The following is a 16975-nucleotide window of genomic DNA, read 5'->3' on the forward strand; positions in this document are numbered from 1 at the left end:
TTATCTCATTCGTCAGTAGTGTTTCATTCATCCTGTTTTGTTGATAAAGGGGGAAACCCGAAACATCCATATTATCTGTTTTCCTATATTAAATCGAAGCTTACATTCAATTTCACATTGTTATTTAGGATAGTAATTGGGCACTATTCGATAGTTGCCATTGCAAATATTGGGTAATACCGGGAAGGCAAACAAAAAAAAAATCTTGAAGATATTCAATACCCCAATTAATACCAACGTCGTGCTCCTCCTTGTAGCGGGAATTATTAATTATGTACAACGATATAACATATTTTCACAGTTTCACCACATTAGTTCCCCTCTTCAATGCCATTTCGAACAGTACTACTATCGGGCAGTCTCTATTAAGAATTTTTTTCAATATCAAGTAACCGATAAAAAATCTCCAGAGGTATTAAGTAACCAATAGCATATCGATGGCCCGTTGATCAAACCTCTGAAGTGGCCTCTTGGTGATACTATACTTCAGAGGTTTGATCAACGGGCCATCGATATCAATTAACACCCATCACTACTGAAGACACCTTTTTGTCCTGCTTCGCCTCATCAACGGAACAAGCCTCTAAACTCATCGTCACAAACAAAGAATTCAAAAGAAAATAATGATGATGATGATGATAATAATAATAAGAAGAAGAAGAATCACCATAATAACAAAAATATCCACCTTCATAAATAAAAGAGAAAGGAAAGTTAGTAGTAGGTTTATAGCAGATATTAAACAACTTGGAAGAAAACAGAAATAGGCCCAATGTCCCCAAAAGCATTACAAACGGATTTGGAGACAGAGAGACATGGAACAAAGAACTTTTTTAAAAATTCATGGACCAGATATTATTTTGTACATCACGGCAATCCACCTCAATCTTATTTATCCAATTTTACATCTCATCAATAATCTAATGCAACACAACCACCCCCCCCCCCCCCCCTCCTCCGTCTTCCCATTCATCATCATAGTAATCTTTATCCTCAAATGAATGCAAAATAACTTCCCTTTAACAATCCGCCTTCTAGTCTAAAAGTAGTGTAGTAAGTATTCCCTCAAGAGTATATCCCCAGTTCTACAGCATGAAATGGACAATAGTTATTGCTTGCTACCTTTTGGATAGGACGTAAGGTCTAACAGACCCAGCTACCAAATCACTGCTGGGTGGATGGGTCAGAAAAAAAATCTCGACTTCATCCGGGATCGATCTCTGTCCCCTTGTGTGATAAGCGAGTGCTCTACCAACTAAGTCATTGGGTGGCAAGTGATCACGATTGTCCATTTAACACTACAAAAACTTGGATAAACTCCCATTGCATTGAACAGATGGACTATTTTTTCTAAGCCAAGTTTGGATTCAATCAATGGCATCTTGACAATTTAGGCTTTTTAAAACAAAACAAACAAAAAAAAAAAAAATGAAAAAGAAAATTATTTCTCTTCATAAAGAGTTTAAATTTTCTCTTTAATTTTTTAAATTTTGAATGAAAAAGTATAATACACGGAATGCAGCTATCAAAGAAATTAAGAAATCACCCGAAGTCAATCATTTCTTCTCAAATAGGCTTTCTTAACAATTTGTATTGCATTGCTTTGCTGTAATGTAAATGTTGCTGCTCTAAGCTCGAAGAAATAAATAAATAATGTGAAATTGAATGTAAGTTTCAATTTAATATACAAAAACAGATAAAATGGACATTTCGGGTCATGGGCAGGATCTCGCCCATCAATGTTTTTGTTTATTCATCTAACAGCATCACTACCACATTATCTCATTCATCTGTAGTGTTTCATTTATCCTGTTTTTTGTTGATATAAAATTGAAGCTTACATTCAATTACACATTGTTATTTATTTGCTTTGCTGTATGACTTCAAGCCATGGGTGAAAGTTACTCAATGATATTAATCCTGCAAAGGCAGGTGCTCCGAAAAAAAAATCCTGCAACTACCAATAAGAGGAAAAAAACAGAAGTGCGGTTAATTATATAAATGCAGGTTTTTTTTCATTTTCGAATTCCGGCCAGACAAAAAAAAAACGGCGAGACCTCTTTTTCAAAAATAAAAATCCGGCCATGCCGGATTTTTCCGGCGAACTTTCACCCATGCTTCAAGCTACAATCATATTTTCTTTCTTTTCATACGACCTGTCTTTACACTGTATTATATTCCAAAATCTCCATTAATTTAATCAACTTCCCCCCTCCCTCCCTCCCCCTCCCAGCCACTCATTTCAACAAAAATATATATTTCAAGTGTTGCTCATCTCATTGTTGTCAATCTTCCTTGGTCTTGTCATTAAGTCCTCCTCCTTCATCAGTCCCAACATAAGAAAGATGCAATCCCATCATTCATCATTTTCTTTCACTTGAGGTAAATACAAAATCTTCTCTCGTTCCTCCGTTTCTAACAGTAAATTCCTAAATCTAGGAAGACCTGTTCCAATTTTTTTTTAAATAAATAAATAAATAAACAAATTTTAAAAAACAGATAATCAACGTTTTAAAAAATCAACAACAAAAAAAAAGCAGGTAGTAGAGAGAAAAAACTACAGACCTGTTCCAACTGTTTTGAAAATAAATAAATAAATAAATAAATAAATAAATAAAAAAACAGATAATCAACGTTTTAAAAAATCAACAACAAAAAAAAGCATGTAGTAGAGAGAAAAAACTAAAGATAGAAACATAGCGGCCGGCCAACTTTTCAAAGAGCTAAAATGGGACATCCTAGCACGTGTTGCCATCAAGACCCAAAACCCCAGGATGTTTGGACTGTCATTCTATCACATAGACACCACTACCACATCATCTCATTCATCTGTGGTGTTTCAATCATCCTGTTTTGTTGATAAAGGGGAAACCCGAAACGTTCATTTGATCTGTTTTTGTAACTAGACCTGCATGTGAGTCCTGACCAAATTGTCTGAACTTTTTCACACATATCGCCTTACCGGATCTTTTATTTCGTAACTCAGTACTTAGTCATATACATTTTCTTTTGGATTGTCCTACCGAATATATTTATTTTAAAATGTTAAAAAGTACCAAAAATTTATAAGGAGAAGGGACAGCATGGAGGTAGAGTGGTAGTTCGATATTTTTTCAAAAATAAAAATTTATAATTCTTTTTTTTTTTACATAGACAGATAGGCCTTTAAAAACCATTTAATAAGATACCTTATTTTTGGATCTAGGATAAACGGTTCCAAAGTTATGATGATTATACTACTCTATATTTACACTTACAAAAAGCTCAAAATTGATTGAGAATTCCCCCACTGGACAGCCTCTCGATAAGGTGACTACTGAATAAAACGGGATTTTAGCAGAGAGAAAGAGGGTTGGTCACTTGTGGTCAACATTAAACATCTTCTTCAATCTTTATGAAATTTGATATAGACACAGACAAATTAATTATCTAGATGCCTTCTCTTTTATTATTTTCTATCTCAATTTTGAAAAAGAAATCAAATGTATTGTAACACGCCTGACCGGCGAGTCTTGTTTTTGTTGGCTCTTTCATTTACGTGTTTTGAGTGATTTTTATCTGACATTTCGCCTGGATTTTAATACCATCTGATTTGTGATAGTCTTGTGGTTTTATTGATATACATTTTAACGATTTCTAACAGAGGATTTTTCTAAAATTTTAAAATTTAAGTATGGATTTTCCAAAGTCGAACATAGTTTTAAACTGCTATTTGTTTACAGCCATATTGGAAACTTTATTCACTGTGCTATATTTTACAACTTTTAACAACTACCGTGTACATCGATCTATTTATAATACTAATTTTGTGAACAGACTCAGAGGGGGTAGATGAAAACAACGCCCTATAACCACCGTCATTGGTCATCGGCCAACCCCACGCCCGCTCCCCCTACGACCTCGATCCTCGCTTCAATTTATCAACACTCGTCCCCCATCCAATCTAATCACTTCAATGAGTAATCCTCACCGTTCCTTGTCAAATGTCAACACTGTCCGTGACAGTCAGTATGAAATTAACGACCACCATGACAACAACTCGCAGCAACAGCACCGTCTTGAGCAACAACAACAACAACAACAACAACAACAACAACAAACAACAACAACAACAACAACAACAACAACAACAACAACAACCTGCACGTAGTGATCATACCAGTTTAAAAATTGGATTACTAAATGTTAGATCGTGTCGTAATAAAACTCAAGACATAATCGACATTATTGAAGATCATAAAATTAATATTTTTGTCATCTTGGAAACATGGCTTAATCATTCATATGATGATCCAATTATGAAAGCAATTACACCCGAAGGCTTTTGTATTAAATCATTTCCACGCATTGGGAGGAAAGGAGGTGGTATTGCAATTATTTACAACTTGTCACTCTTTGACAAGATATCATTTCACCATGATAATTTTAGAAGTTTTGAATACGCTGGATTTGCCATTCATGAAAATAATTTTAAAAAGTCGTTTCACTGTGTCTACCGCCCACCACCAAGCCAACAAAACAAAATATCAACAATTGATTTTTTATCTGAGTTCGGAGAATTTATGTCAATGCAATCCATTAACAAAAAGCATAATATTTTTATGGGTGATTTTAACATTGATTATTTCGGAAACAAAAATGAATCGAAAGTATTTCGGGAGATTATTGACACAAACAACTATATTCAACTTGTAAGCGGTCCTACAAACAACCATGGCCACACAATAGATCATGTCATTACAGACATTGAACATTCTCTCTCTTCATCTGTCTCAAATATTGATAAATTAATCTCTGACCATCATTTAATTGTGTTTTGCGTTTTATTTCCAATGAAGCACGAAGTAAAAAAGATGATAACATCTCGTAATTTGAAGAATATAAACATGAACATTTTTAAACAAGACCTTGACCATAACGTTAAAAATAAACATGATGCGAATGGTCTCCACGAGTCAATTGTTGGTACGGTGGACAAGCATGCTCCCTTAACAACTAGAGCAGTAAAAGTGAGACGTCAAGCACCCTGGTATAATACCGAAATAAAATTGAATGGATTAGCCAGGAGGCGGGCAGAAAGAAAATGGCTCAAGTCCAGAGATGCTGTCGATAAGAAGCGATACATCGCGGCTAGAAATGATGCAAAAGCCGTCAATTTCAGGGCCAAAAAGAAATTCTATGAAGAAAGCCTCAAAAACGTGGGACGTTCGAGACAATTCTTTGCCTTGACCAAGGAACTGCTGGGACAACAGACGCAACCAGCTCTCCCATCTTTAATCGATCGTGCAGATCTACCAACTCGCTTTGGTCAATATTTTAAAGAAAAAACGGATACCATCAGGAAGGAACTCTCGTCTGAATCGATCCCTACAACATTTGACAAGTTTCATGGTGATTCGTTAACACATTTTTCAAAGATTACTGAAGCTGACTTACGTGATTGCATTATGTCGTCTCCAACTAAAAGTTGTGATTTAGACCCCTTAAATACTGCCTTTTTAAAAAAATGCATTGATGTAATTTTAACACCATTTACATGTATTGTTAATAATTCGTTGCAGTCAGGTGCTGTACCAGACATTTACAAAGTTGCTCATGTCAAACCCCTTTTGAAAAAACCTGATCTCGATAAAGAGAACTTAAAAAACTATCGCCCTGTCTCTAATCTTCCTTTTCTCTCTAAGATCTTAGAAAAGCTTGTTTTGAAACAATTACTGTCTCATCTTAAAAATAATTGTCTTGAAGAAAAATTTCAGTCTGCTTATAGGCAACATCATTCGACGGAAACCGCACTTGTTAGGGTTGTTAATGATCTCCTCTCTGTTATAGACAATGGTTCATGTTCTTTGCTGAATTTGCTTGACCTATCGTCTGCTTTTGATACTATTGATCACAATCTTCTTCTCAAACGTCTTGAAATTACTTATGGTGTGTCTGGTGCAGCGCTTGATTGGTTTAGGTCATATTTGTTTAATCGTAAACAGATTATTACGGTGGATGAATATAGATCGGAGGAAATCTTTCTTGATTGTGGGGTTCCCCAGGGTTCAGTACTTGGACCCGTTCTTTTTGTTTTGTACGTTGGCCCTCTGTCTAAAATCATCAGAAGTTTTGGTCTGTCTTACCATCAATACGCTGATGATACGCAATTGTACTGCGTTTCCAATATGAGAAATTTACAAGAAGTATCAGCCAATAGTAAAAATTGTATCCAAAGTGTTAAGAAATGGATGAATGAGAACAGACTGAAACTGAATGATGATAAGACGGAGGTGCTGTATGTGGGGAACAGGAAGTGGAAAAGTGAAACAGATTTGAAGTTGGGGGATGCCTCTATTCAAATTGTTGACAAAGTGAAAAACCTTGGCACATTCTTAGACTCTGGACTGTCGATGGAGCATCAGGTTAATAATTTGGTTAGATCTCTCTTTTTCCAACTAAAAAAGATTGCTTCCATTAGACGGTTCATATCTGAGGATGTGACCAAGCACCTGGTTGTGTCCCTCGTACTATCGAAATTGGATTATTGTAATGCTCTGTTGTTTGGCGTTTCGCAATACAATCTGAAACGTCTTCAGATTGTCCAAAACAGCGCTGCCAGACTAGTATTTATGAAGCGTAGGTGCGACTCTGCCGGACCTCTACTTCATGACCTGCATTGGCTGCCTGTTGAGAAAAGAATTAAATTCAAAGCTTGTGTTTTAGTGTATCGTTGTCTTGAAGGTACTGCCCCTTCCTACCTTTCAGAACTAATTGAAAGATATTCAAAACCCCGCCCCTTACGTTCGGCCAGTGATTCCACGAAACTAGTTGTCCCTCGAATTCGGAAAAATGCTGGAATGAGATCCTTTTCTCATTTCGGACCTATTTGGAACGCCTTACCGCAGAGCATTCGTGAAAAAGAATCTTTGTCTATTTTTAAACGTTCGCTTAAAACATATTTGTTTCGATTTTAGTAGATGGTATGAGAAGCAAGATAGGTTTGGTTTGTGTTGTGTGTTGTGTTGTGTGTGTGTATGTGTTTGTGTGTGTGTGTGCTTGTGTGTGTGAATGAGTATGTTTCAGCCAAAGTAATTTGTAATTTAAGCGCTTAGAGTCTGGTGTCTCGGAGTTATAGCGCTATATAAGTTTTCAGCATTATTATTATTAAAAGTTTTAAAATGACGTTATTTTTATCAAATTATAATTTTTGATACAATATGTCAACATTGATTTCTATCACATCAAAAGAAATCTTGATCTCTGCCCTTTAAAATGATACCAGAGCCGTTCATATACTGTGAAAAATAATGCAACGGCAACAGTGATTATAATTATTTGAAATTGTGTTATTCAAAATTTAACCCAAAGTTGCGCTTCACTTGTCCAATGGCTAATCGGCACCTGTCTACCTACAGACTGGAATCAGTTTCAGTTAGGGCTAAGGTTGAGTGAGTTAAGAAATCTTGTGAAGCTTGGAGAGAGGACGAGTCTCTGTCTCAGCAGTGAAAACAGCCGCAACGACTGAGTTGTTTTTTTTTTCTCTTGTGTTACTCACTTTGACTTTGACTTTGAGAATGCCTCTTTATGACATGAATGATTTTCCTTTGCCACCGTAATCGGACCCCCCACAGTAGTTTTTAACCTGGAATAATTGATCTTATCTCTAAAGAGCAATAACCATCCCAATCATTAGACTTTAATCCACTGGCTTTCTCACGTACTTGTTCAGGCATGATAACAAAAAAAATAATGTAAAATATACAACGACAAATCCAGAAAGTTGATAGATAGAGCGAATAAAATTGAAATGTAGCAAGGTTCAATTGAAAAACAAAAGTTACTTGAATGGAATACCGAAAGTATGAAAACGAAAGTTAACGAACTGCGCAAGCTCGATTATATCGACACACTTCTCGTTTTTCAGACAGTGAAGAGTTGCGGTCAAATCGGAGACTAGCGAAGTTGCCCGATAATTGCCGAACGAGCGCTTGAGAGTGCCGACAATATTGTCGGCAATCCGACGCCCATTCGTCGGCACTTGACTGCTCGCCGCCGGTCGATTTGGGGATCGCCGACACTCCGACAATTGACGTCATTCGCAATCAGATAACTTAAGAAATAAAAAAATAAGTGATCCGGGAGATCGCAACGACCGTGATTGTCGGAAAACCGACAATTGTCGGCACACATGCAGGTCTATGTAACTAAATTGAAGCTTACATTCAACTTCACGTTATTATTTATATCACATAATCTAGATTTAGAGGTTTTTCTGTTCCGTGCTTTAATTTGCTAGTCAAATAAAGGATAGACTAGAATTTAAAACGACTTTTTTCGGGGTCGTGAATAACTCATACTGTAGAGTCACGATCTCCACGGCCAGGCGGACTTGTCGTACCAGTAAGGTCACGTGTTCGAGCCTCCATTGCTGCCGCAAAGTTTTTATTCTCTGTTGTCTTCTGGCACTTTCCTACTCACTTCATTTCTTGTTATAGTCAAATAAAGCATGACTCTTAGACGTGCAAGGGTCAAATCCACACATACACACAAACAGTCTTTTTTTTTTCTTTCTTTAATTTTTTTTCAGACTGCCAAATCAGGTCAGTTGGCCGCTATGTAAAGAAATGGACATTAGAATAAGAATTGAGTTAATCCATCTGATTAGGACACTATGATTTGAGATAAAGTGAGACTACTTACAATGTTTAAACTAATTAATTCATATTTGTTATTAATTCATTCATGGCATTAAACTGAAGGTGACTACTTAACTACATCACAAAGTTGATATTCAGATGATGATGATGATGATGATGATGATGATGATGATGACGAAGATGATGATGATGATGATAGTTGGAAGAAAAGGCAGAAAAAGAAAGAAGGAAGGATGGAATGAGAGATGGAAGGAAGGAAGGAAGGAAGGAAGGAAGGAAGGAAGGAAGGAAGGAAGGAAGGAAGGAAGGAAAGAAAAAAGAAATCAAGAAAAGAAATTTAAAAAGAAAGGAAAAAGAAAAAGAAAGAAAGAAAGCCAGAAAAAAAATAAAAATAAAAAAAAAACCCAACTTGAATCAAATCTCTCTTCACCTCTTGATTTTTTCCACAGCTTTTCTGACATCCTCACTGGCTTGCTGTGGATTTTGGGAAGGGGTGACCGCCATACGGGTCAACAGCGACGAAACCAGCTCATCTGTCAAACCAGGACAAGACCTCTCCGACAAGTCAAATGCATTCTGAAGCTCACCGATCACTTCTAAGAGAGGCAGAGGCCTGCCCTGACGTCTGAACTCGGCACTGTAGCCTTCACGCAACTGTGAATTGAAAGGAACAATTTGATTTGCGAGGTGGGGGGAAAGAGAGAGAGAGAGAGAGAGAGAGAGAGAGAGAGAGAGAGAGAGAGAGAGAGAGAGAGAGAGAGAGAGAGAGAGAGAGAGAGAGAGAGAGAGGGGGGGAACCGTGTGATAAGATAATTTTATTACTATTTAATAACGTGTTTGTTTTCAAGGGTTTTACGTGCTTGCAACACATTTAGGTCATATCAGCGCCAGTAAAAAGAAAGAAAATGGGATAGTAAAAGTTCTAGAATTACACTTATAGCACACAAGAAAAGTTAAGACAAAGGGGAATTGGTTCAAATAGGAAACAGATATAGATTCCAAGAGCACACTCTCAAAGTACTTAGTTTGAGATCATCTAAAATTCTCATCCAGACACAAGCACAGGTCCCCACTAAGAGGAATACACTTAAATGTTTACAAATTATAGTACGGTGCATAACAGAGAGATGATTTACAAGGGAAAAAATATCATCTCCCAAAACTAACTATACATTTGACTGTTTCCCTCTCAGCCAGGGTGTCCGGCCAGGGACAAAACCAAGTAATATCATTTCAAAGACAAAGACAGAACACAAGTTGTTTGTTGTTTTTGTTTATAAGGGTTTTACGGCGCTTGCAACACATTAAGGTCATATCAGCGCCAGTAAAAAGGAAGAAAATGGGATGGTAAAAAGTTCTAGAATTACAATTAAAGTACAAAAGAAAAGGTAAGACAAAGGGGAATTGGTTCAAATAGGGAACAGATGTAGATTCCAAGAGCACACCGTCAAAGTACTTAGTTTGAGATCACCTAAAAGTCTCATCCAGACACAAGCACAGGTCCCCACTAAGAGGAATACACTCAAATGTTAACAAATTATAATACGGCACATAATAACAGAGAGATGATTTACAAGGAAAATAATATGATCTCATTTCAAAGACAAAGACAGAACACAAGTTGGAAACCAGTTATAGGGGGATAGAAGACACAGTAAGTACCTCCCTGCCCACTATGGGAGGTCAGGAAGCCCACCCAGCTATGTGTGTTTAATTAGGATATCATAAATTCAACCAATTTCTGCGCAGTGTCTTGAGTGCTAAATAGAGCCATTAGGCCCATGGAATGGAGCCAAGTTTATCCCAGTTTCTATAGCATGAAACGAACAATAGGAATTGGTTCCCAGTCTATTGCAAAGTACTTCCTGCCAGATCTAACAGACCCAGCTACTCCATCACTGCTGGCTGGACAGGGGAAGGAAGGGGAATCCCGGTTCCTTTTCAAGTGCAGCAAGTGCTCTACGAACTGAATTATTGGGATCCCCATTGTTGTCTTGTATGTGACATAAATTTCTTTGGCAGAGTCGGGTTATGAGTTTACAAAGGCTTACACTACGGTGAGCCAGCAGTGTTTGTTTGGTTGTGTTCTTTTGTTTTTTTCAAGACATAATACCTGTGACAAGAGGGGCTGTACAGTTGCTGAGAGAGATGGAGACGTCTGGGGGTTCTCTGGAGCCTTTGCTTTTCCAGACCCTTTGGTGGGCTTGGTGGGCTGTGGATGATATGATAAGACAGACATTTAAATCCTTGGGTTTTTGCATGGATCTTTAAGAGTTCGATGACACCTCGATGCACGGAGTTGAAGGAATATATATATATATATATATATATATATATATATATATATATATATATATATATATATATATATATATATATATATATATATATATATATATATATATATATATATATATATATATATATATATATATATATATATATATGAATGTCCAAAGACATCCAGATACCAAAAATAGATATTTGTGAACAAAATAAGTGGAACATGATGACAGAATGCAACATTAAATTCATACAATAATAACGCTTCAAATCAAATTGAAAAAGAGATTGTTAACTAACCACAATATCTCCACAATGCATTGTTACTTCTTATTTCAAACCTAAAAAAAAAAAGGATTAATTTTAGAAAAACACAAATTACTGCTATTTTAAATCAAGATGAATAAAAAACGAGAGAGAAAAAAATCTTTAAAAGAAACTATAAAATCCTTTTTTCTAAAAAAAAAACTTTGAATGAATGATGAATTTTTCAAACTTAAAACTTCAAAGTAGAATTAGGGAACTTAATGCAATAAACAACTTTCTCTATCCATTCATATTTTCTGAAAAATCAAATTTTTCTCGCATCACAGTTTAATTTTCAATAATCAATTCTTGAGCTTCGAAAACTTTAGGTAAAAGAAAAATAAAAAATTGTGTGACCAAAATAAGTGGAATAAAATATTTCGAACAAAAGATGATAACAGAATGCAACATTAAAATTGATAATGCTTTCAATTGAAAACGAGATAGTTAACAAACCAGGATATCTCCAAAGTACTCTCTTAATTATTTTCAAATAATTTAAAAAGGAGAACCAATAATATTCTTTAATTAGAAAAATAGCAGTATAGTGTATAAGTATAATGGACATGCTTTTAGTGAAACTGTTTATTGAATCCCTGATGTGTTCTAGGAATGGAGAGATGGAATCGTATCATTCATAGTCATAACACAAAATTTAACATTGTAAACAATAAGCGGTAGAGGGGGTCAAATTCGTATTTTTATGAATATCTAAAATTATAAAATACCATTAGTAGCTGCTGATGTGTTAAGATACACATAACAAAAAAAAAAAATAACTTATTGGTATTAGGTTAAATATTGTTTTCAATATGAGGGGGAAAACAATTTGTCATGCTTCTCTTAGGTCATTTCTTTTTAATGTTTAGGAAAATGATAGATCATCTGCTGAAAATTAAAAGGCTTTCAAAATACATAAAAAGATATAGCATGGAAGTCGTATATTATAACAATAATATGTAGCAATTAGTACTGAAAAAGAAGAAAGAATGTTAAGAGTATAACCCAGACTGTAACACCATCAATCTAACACCATCAGTCATTAGAGGGTTCACTTATTCCCTTCAGGTTAATAATCAGCAACTTCCTTGCAACGTGTAGGCAGTATGCAATTCTGTCAAGTGTTTACCCTTTGACTTTGAGGCTGGCAAAACGTTACCACACCACAAACTAATGTGACACACCAACCTTTCATAGTCTATCAACATGTAGGCAGTATGCAATTCTGTCAAGTGTTTACCCTTTGACTTTGAGGCTGGCAAAACGTTACCACACCACAAACTAATATGACACACCAACCTTTCATAGTCTATCAACATGTAGGCAGTATGCAACTCTGTCAAGTGTTTACCCTTTGACTTTGAGGCTGGCAAAACGTTACCACACCACAAACTAATGTGACACACCAACCTTTCATAGTCTATCAACATGTAGGCAGTATGCAACTCTGTCAAGTGTTTACCCTTTGACTTTGAGGCTGGCAAAACGTTACCACACCACAAACTAATGTGACACACCAACCTTTCATAGTCTATCAACATGTAGGCAGTATGCAACTCTGTCGAGTGTTTACCCTTTGAGGCTGGCAAAACGTTACCACACCACAAACTAATGTGACACATCAACCTTTCATAGTCTATCAACATGTAGGCAGTATGCAACTCTGTCGAGTGTTTACCCTTTGAGGCTGGCAAAACGTTACCACACCACAAACTAATGTGACACACCAACCTTTCATGGTCTATCAACATGTAGGCAGTATGCAACTCTGTCGAGTGTTTACCCTTTGAGGCTGGCAAAACGTTACCACACCACAAACTAATGTGACACACCAACCTTTCATGGTCTATCGGATCGAATGTGGAGAAAACAATTCACCTTTTTGATGGGTAAACAAAATTGGTGTGATGTAATCTACAGGCTATCATAATTTATATTTTCCTCTTTGGATAAGCAGCATCAGATATTAGTAATGCTTGTTCTGAGATGTACAAGAAGTAGAAACTGCTAACTATATTATGTTATTGTAATTCTACTCTCAGATTTCAAGACTTTGATTAGTAACGGTGTCAAATTGATGGTGTAACAATAATATTGTCGAATAACTTGTGTAGAGCGACAAAATAGCTTTTCCTTATTTGTGACCCATCGTCTCAAAACGGTATTATGTCGGAACGAACTATATGCTTAAAAGCCGAATTAAATGTTAAACTGATCAAAAATATAAATTGTTGGCATTAGCACCCTGAAATATGGTATCCATTCTCCTCAATAAAACATACAAACTCAAAACAAGTCTGATACTTTGCTACAAATTCAATTTTCAACATCTTAACCAACCCGACTTAATACCGTTTTGAGGCGAAGGGTCACATTTGGCCTGAAAACTTTTTTTACATCCCATATCAATAAAGTTAACCCCAGCTTGCCCAAACAAAAAAAAAGTAAACCTCAAACTTATTGAAAATTTTCTGTTTTCAGACTCTTTAACAACTGGGGGATCCTCTTAATGAATTGAAATGCAAGGTTTTATAGTTTTCTGGTCAGAAAAGGAAGAAAATACTTGTTGCCATTGTACGGCAGAGGATATGCGTGCAGTTATAAATCCTTTAAGGGTGACTTAAACCACTTCCTTGTTCTTGGATAGGGAGAGAGAATGTATTTGGAAATGCATTGTTCTCATCAGACTGTTAATAATATGTGACCCATAGTCTCAAAACAATATTATGTCGGAACGAACCAAGCCGGTTGTTGGCATTCGCACCCTAAAATATGGTTGCCATTCTCCTCAATAAATCATATACACTCAACAAAGGTCTGATATTTCTGGCTATAAATTCAATTTTCAACATCTTAACCAACAGACTTAATACCATTTTGAGGCAAAGGGTCACATAGGGAATTCTTTACATTCTAGCGTTTTAGATCATTCTGGATGCGTTCCCAATCGCATCATGAGCTTGCAATTACAAAGAGGGGTAGAATAACTACTTTTTATTCCAGTACCTAATCTTGGGAAAACCTTATCATTTCTCAGTAGTGTTGAATAATATTTCGAGCCTGTGAGCCCAGTGAATAAAAAATGTTATTGCACATTATTTTGCGCTCATTTTGAAAAAAAAAAAAGTGCCTGATTGGAAGACTGAAATAATCTTTTGGTCCCTAAATAAATACAAATTCAATGCAGAAATAAGGAATTTCAAGTGATATCTTTTGATGATGAAACAAATACTTTCAAAATAATCATTATAGATAACTTGAATTCATTGAAGTGAAAAGAGCACACACACAAACACACACACACACACACACACACACACACACACATCATAATAAAATAAAATATTTTTAAAATGTGTTGTGCTATTCAATACATGCGTGTACACAAACACACACAAACAGTGCGATCCTATTCTTGGTGACGAATCTCTCATAGTTACAGAAAATCATAGACCTAATCACATCCCATTTGAAGTTCAACAAGAACATTTTTAAAACACTTCAAAGAATTGCCTTTTTGGTAAAACTTGGAGTTGACGTTGTGACGGACATGTTAAACGTACATAAAGATATATAAATGTGGTACGGTCCCCTCTTATATATATATACATCATTTTTAAAGACGCAACAGTGATTATAAAGCTCTAGAATTATTAAAGCACTTATCAAAGAAGGGACATGTTGATGGATTAAAATATAAGGAAGAGAATGATGCATGAAAATTTTTTAACATATTGAAGATCAGAAAGACAAACATAAATCTATAAAATAAATCCCTTTGAGCACCTCTGACTGCAACAATGGGAAGCAGAAGTCGTGACACCACAGGTTCAAAACTCCGAACAATGAAAAAACAATGAATAGGTTACAAATTTAATCATAAGGTGGATAACCATTTTAATAGCAAGGTGTATAGGCAGATTCTTAACATTAGAGGGCGCAAAAGAGTGAGGATGGATGATGTATATTGACGACCATCATTGATTTAGGCTATCAAATAAGAGGCCATCACTCTGAAAACCAGAAGATCAGTTATACAAGGTATGTATCCAGTCCTCCAGAGGACTGGTTTCACACTTCAAAGGAAATTGGAACCGGTATTTTGACACCGTCCTATTGATCCTTATTGTGCATTAATTGGTAGAGCACTCGCTTCACGTGCAAAGGGGCCGTGATCGATCCCGGGTGAAGTCGAGATTTGTAAAATGTCTTCTAACCCCCCTGCCACCCAGCAGTGATAGAGTATCGGGATCTGTTAGATCTCCACAGAAAGAACTTTGCGATAAATTAGCATCCTATCCAAAGGATTGCAAGCAATTGCTATTGTCCGCTTCACGCTATAGAAATAGAAATCGGGGTAAATTCCGGGTCCATGGGCCTTTTGGTTCTGAAGGATAACTTTTGTTTCCTTTCTTCTTTTTTAAAAAATATTTGTGGTGGTAAATTCAAGTTCCAGCATTTAGTTCATCCCAGCATAACACTGGTCTAATACGGAGGATCACATTTGTTCTGTTACTTCAAATTACGAAATTAAGGACCAGGCACCGGTGTAGTGTAAGATAAAGATCTGAACAAGTGTGTATGAAAGGTGGCAAGACAAAAAAAAAAAGAAAGAAAAATACAAGGGAAAAAAAAAACCATTCCAATAAATCAGTCCACCTCTATTGGGAATCGGAACCTCTGACCGGTCAGACGACGTGCTACCATTACACTATGGTGTTTCTTGCTTTGTGTGCCACCTTTCATACACACTTGTTCAGATCTTGTTCAGTTACTTGAACTGTAAAAGTGAAAAGCCTTTGAACGAAACCGTGTACGGTCACTTTTATTTCAGGCTTTTTATCAATGGTCTAAATAGGAATGTGATTTTGTAAATCTATATATATTTTAATTTTTTTTTTTTTTAATTAATGGATATTATGCCCCACAATAACTACAGAATATACAGAGATATTCCATTCCTTTGTTCTACGGAAAACAGACGGATTCACTTTTTTAAAACAAATTTGTCTGTTCTATAAAACCATGTCATATGATTTATTCAGAAGTGGATTTTGATTTGGCAGAAACCACTCATTCTTTCATTCAGGAACAATGATTTTTTAAATTGATGAACTCAATACCTTAATAATTATAACTGAACCTAAACTTATTTCTTATCTCTTTCAATGTTTAAGTTGGAACACTAGAGTAAAAGAAGAAAAAAATAAAAAAAGCTGTGCAAAAGATACTCACATACCAGGCATTAATTTCTATCAACAATCTTAGCACCAAAATGCTCAAAAAACCAAGCAAGCATGCCAAAGTCGTGCATAAAAAAGGTCCATTAATTTGTTTAGAAAAGCCAATAAAATCCAATTTAAAAAACATGCATAATGAATAGATCAAGAGATTCTATTTCTGATTGGTTATAATAACTAAAAAAAACAAGACAAGGCCCGCTGAATGTCAAGATAAAACGATAGAAATCAGCATGCATTCAATTCTAATGAGTAATTTTGAAGGGCCGAAAGGTCGTTTGTTTTGTGTTGTTCATTCATGAGTCAGATTTACTCCCTTTATCTTTATCTCCATTTTATTGACTCATTTAGGCACCTCTATTTATTAGTTTTACATTTATTCCCTTTATGTTACTCTCCATTACATCAGTGTCCATGAGGCATATTTTTAAAAAAAAGATTTTTCTTAGTGGAATGGAGTAAAGTGACTTAAATCAATTTGAAATGCCATTAGGACACGACAGACCA

General features: G+C 35.7%; 1 protein-coding gene across 9 annotated transcripts in view; it reads right to left on the reverse strand.

Annotated features, from left to right (window-relative positions):
• Positions 1-2135: 2135 nt before the first annotated feature.
• Positions 2136-16975, reverse strand: part of LOC144956169 (uncharacterized) — a 44347-nt gene continuing 29507 nt past the window's right edge. For all 9 annotated transcript variants that reach the window (XM_078886562.1, XM_078886563.1, XM_078886558.1 and 6 more), the window contains 3 exons: positions 10753-10851; positions 9070-9293; positions 2136-2445 (listed from right to left, as the gene is read on the reverse strand). In XM_078886562.1, coding sequence (XP_078742688.1) covers positions 2436-2445; positions 9070-9293; positions 10753-10851 — 333 coding nt within the window. In that variant the 3' untranslated portion in view covers positions 2136-2435. The remainder of the gene's footprint in view (positions 2446-9069; positions 9294-10752; positions 10852-16975) is intronic.

This window comes from Berghia stephanieae, chromosome 10 (assembly GCF_034508935.2).
Source record: "Berghia stephanieae isolate SIO BIC M18660-M18661 chromosome 10, UCSD_Bste_1.3, whole genome shotgun sequence".
NCBI classification, from domain to species: Eukaryota; Metazoa; Mollusca; class Gastropoda; order Nudibranchia; family Aeolidiidae; genus Berghia; species Berghia stephanieae.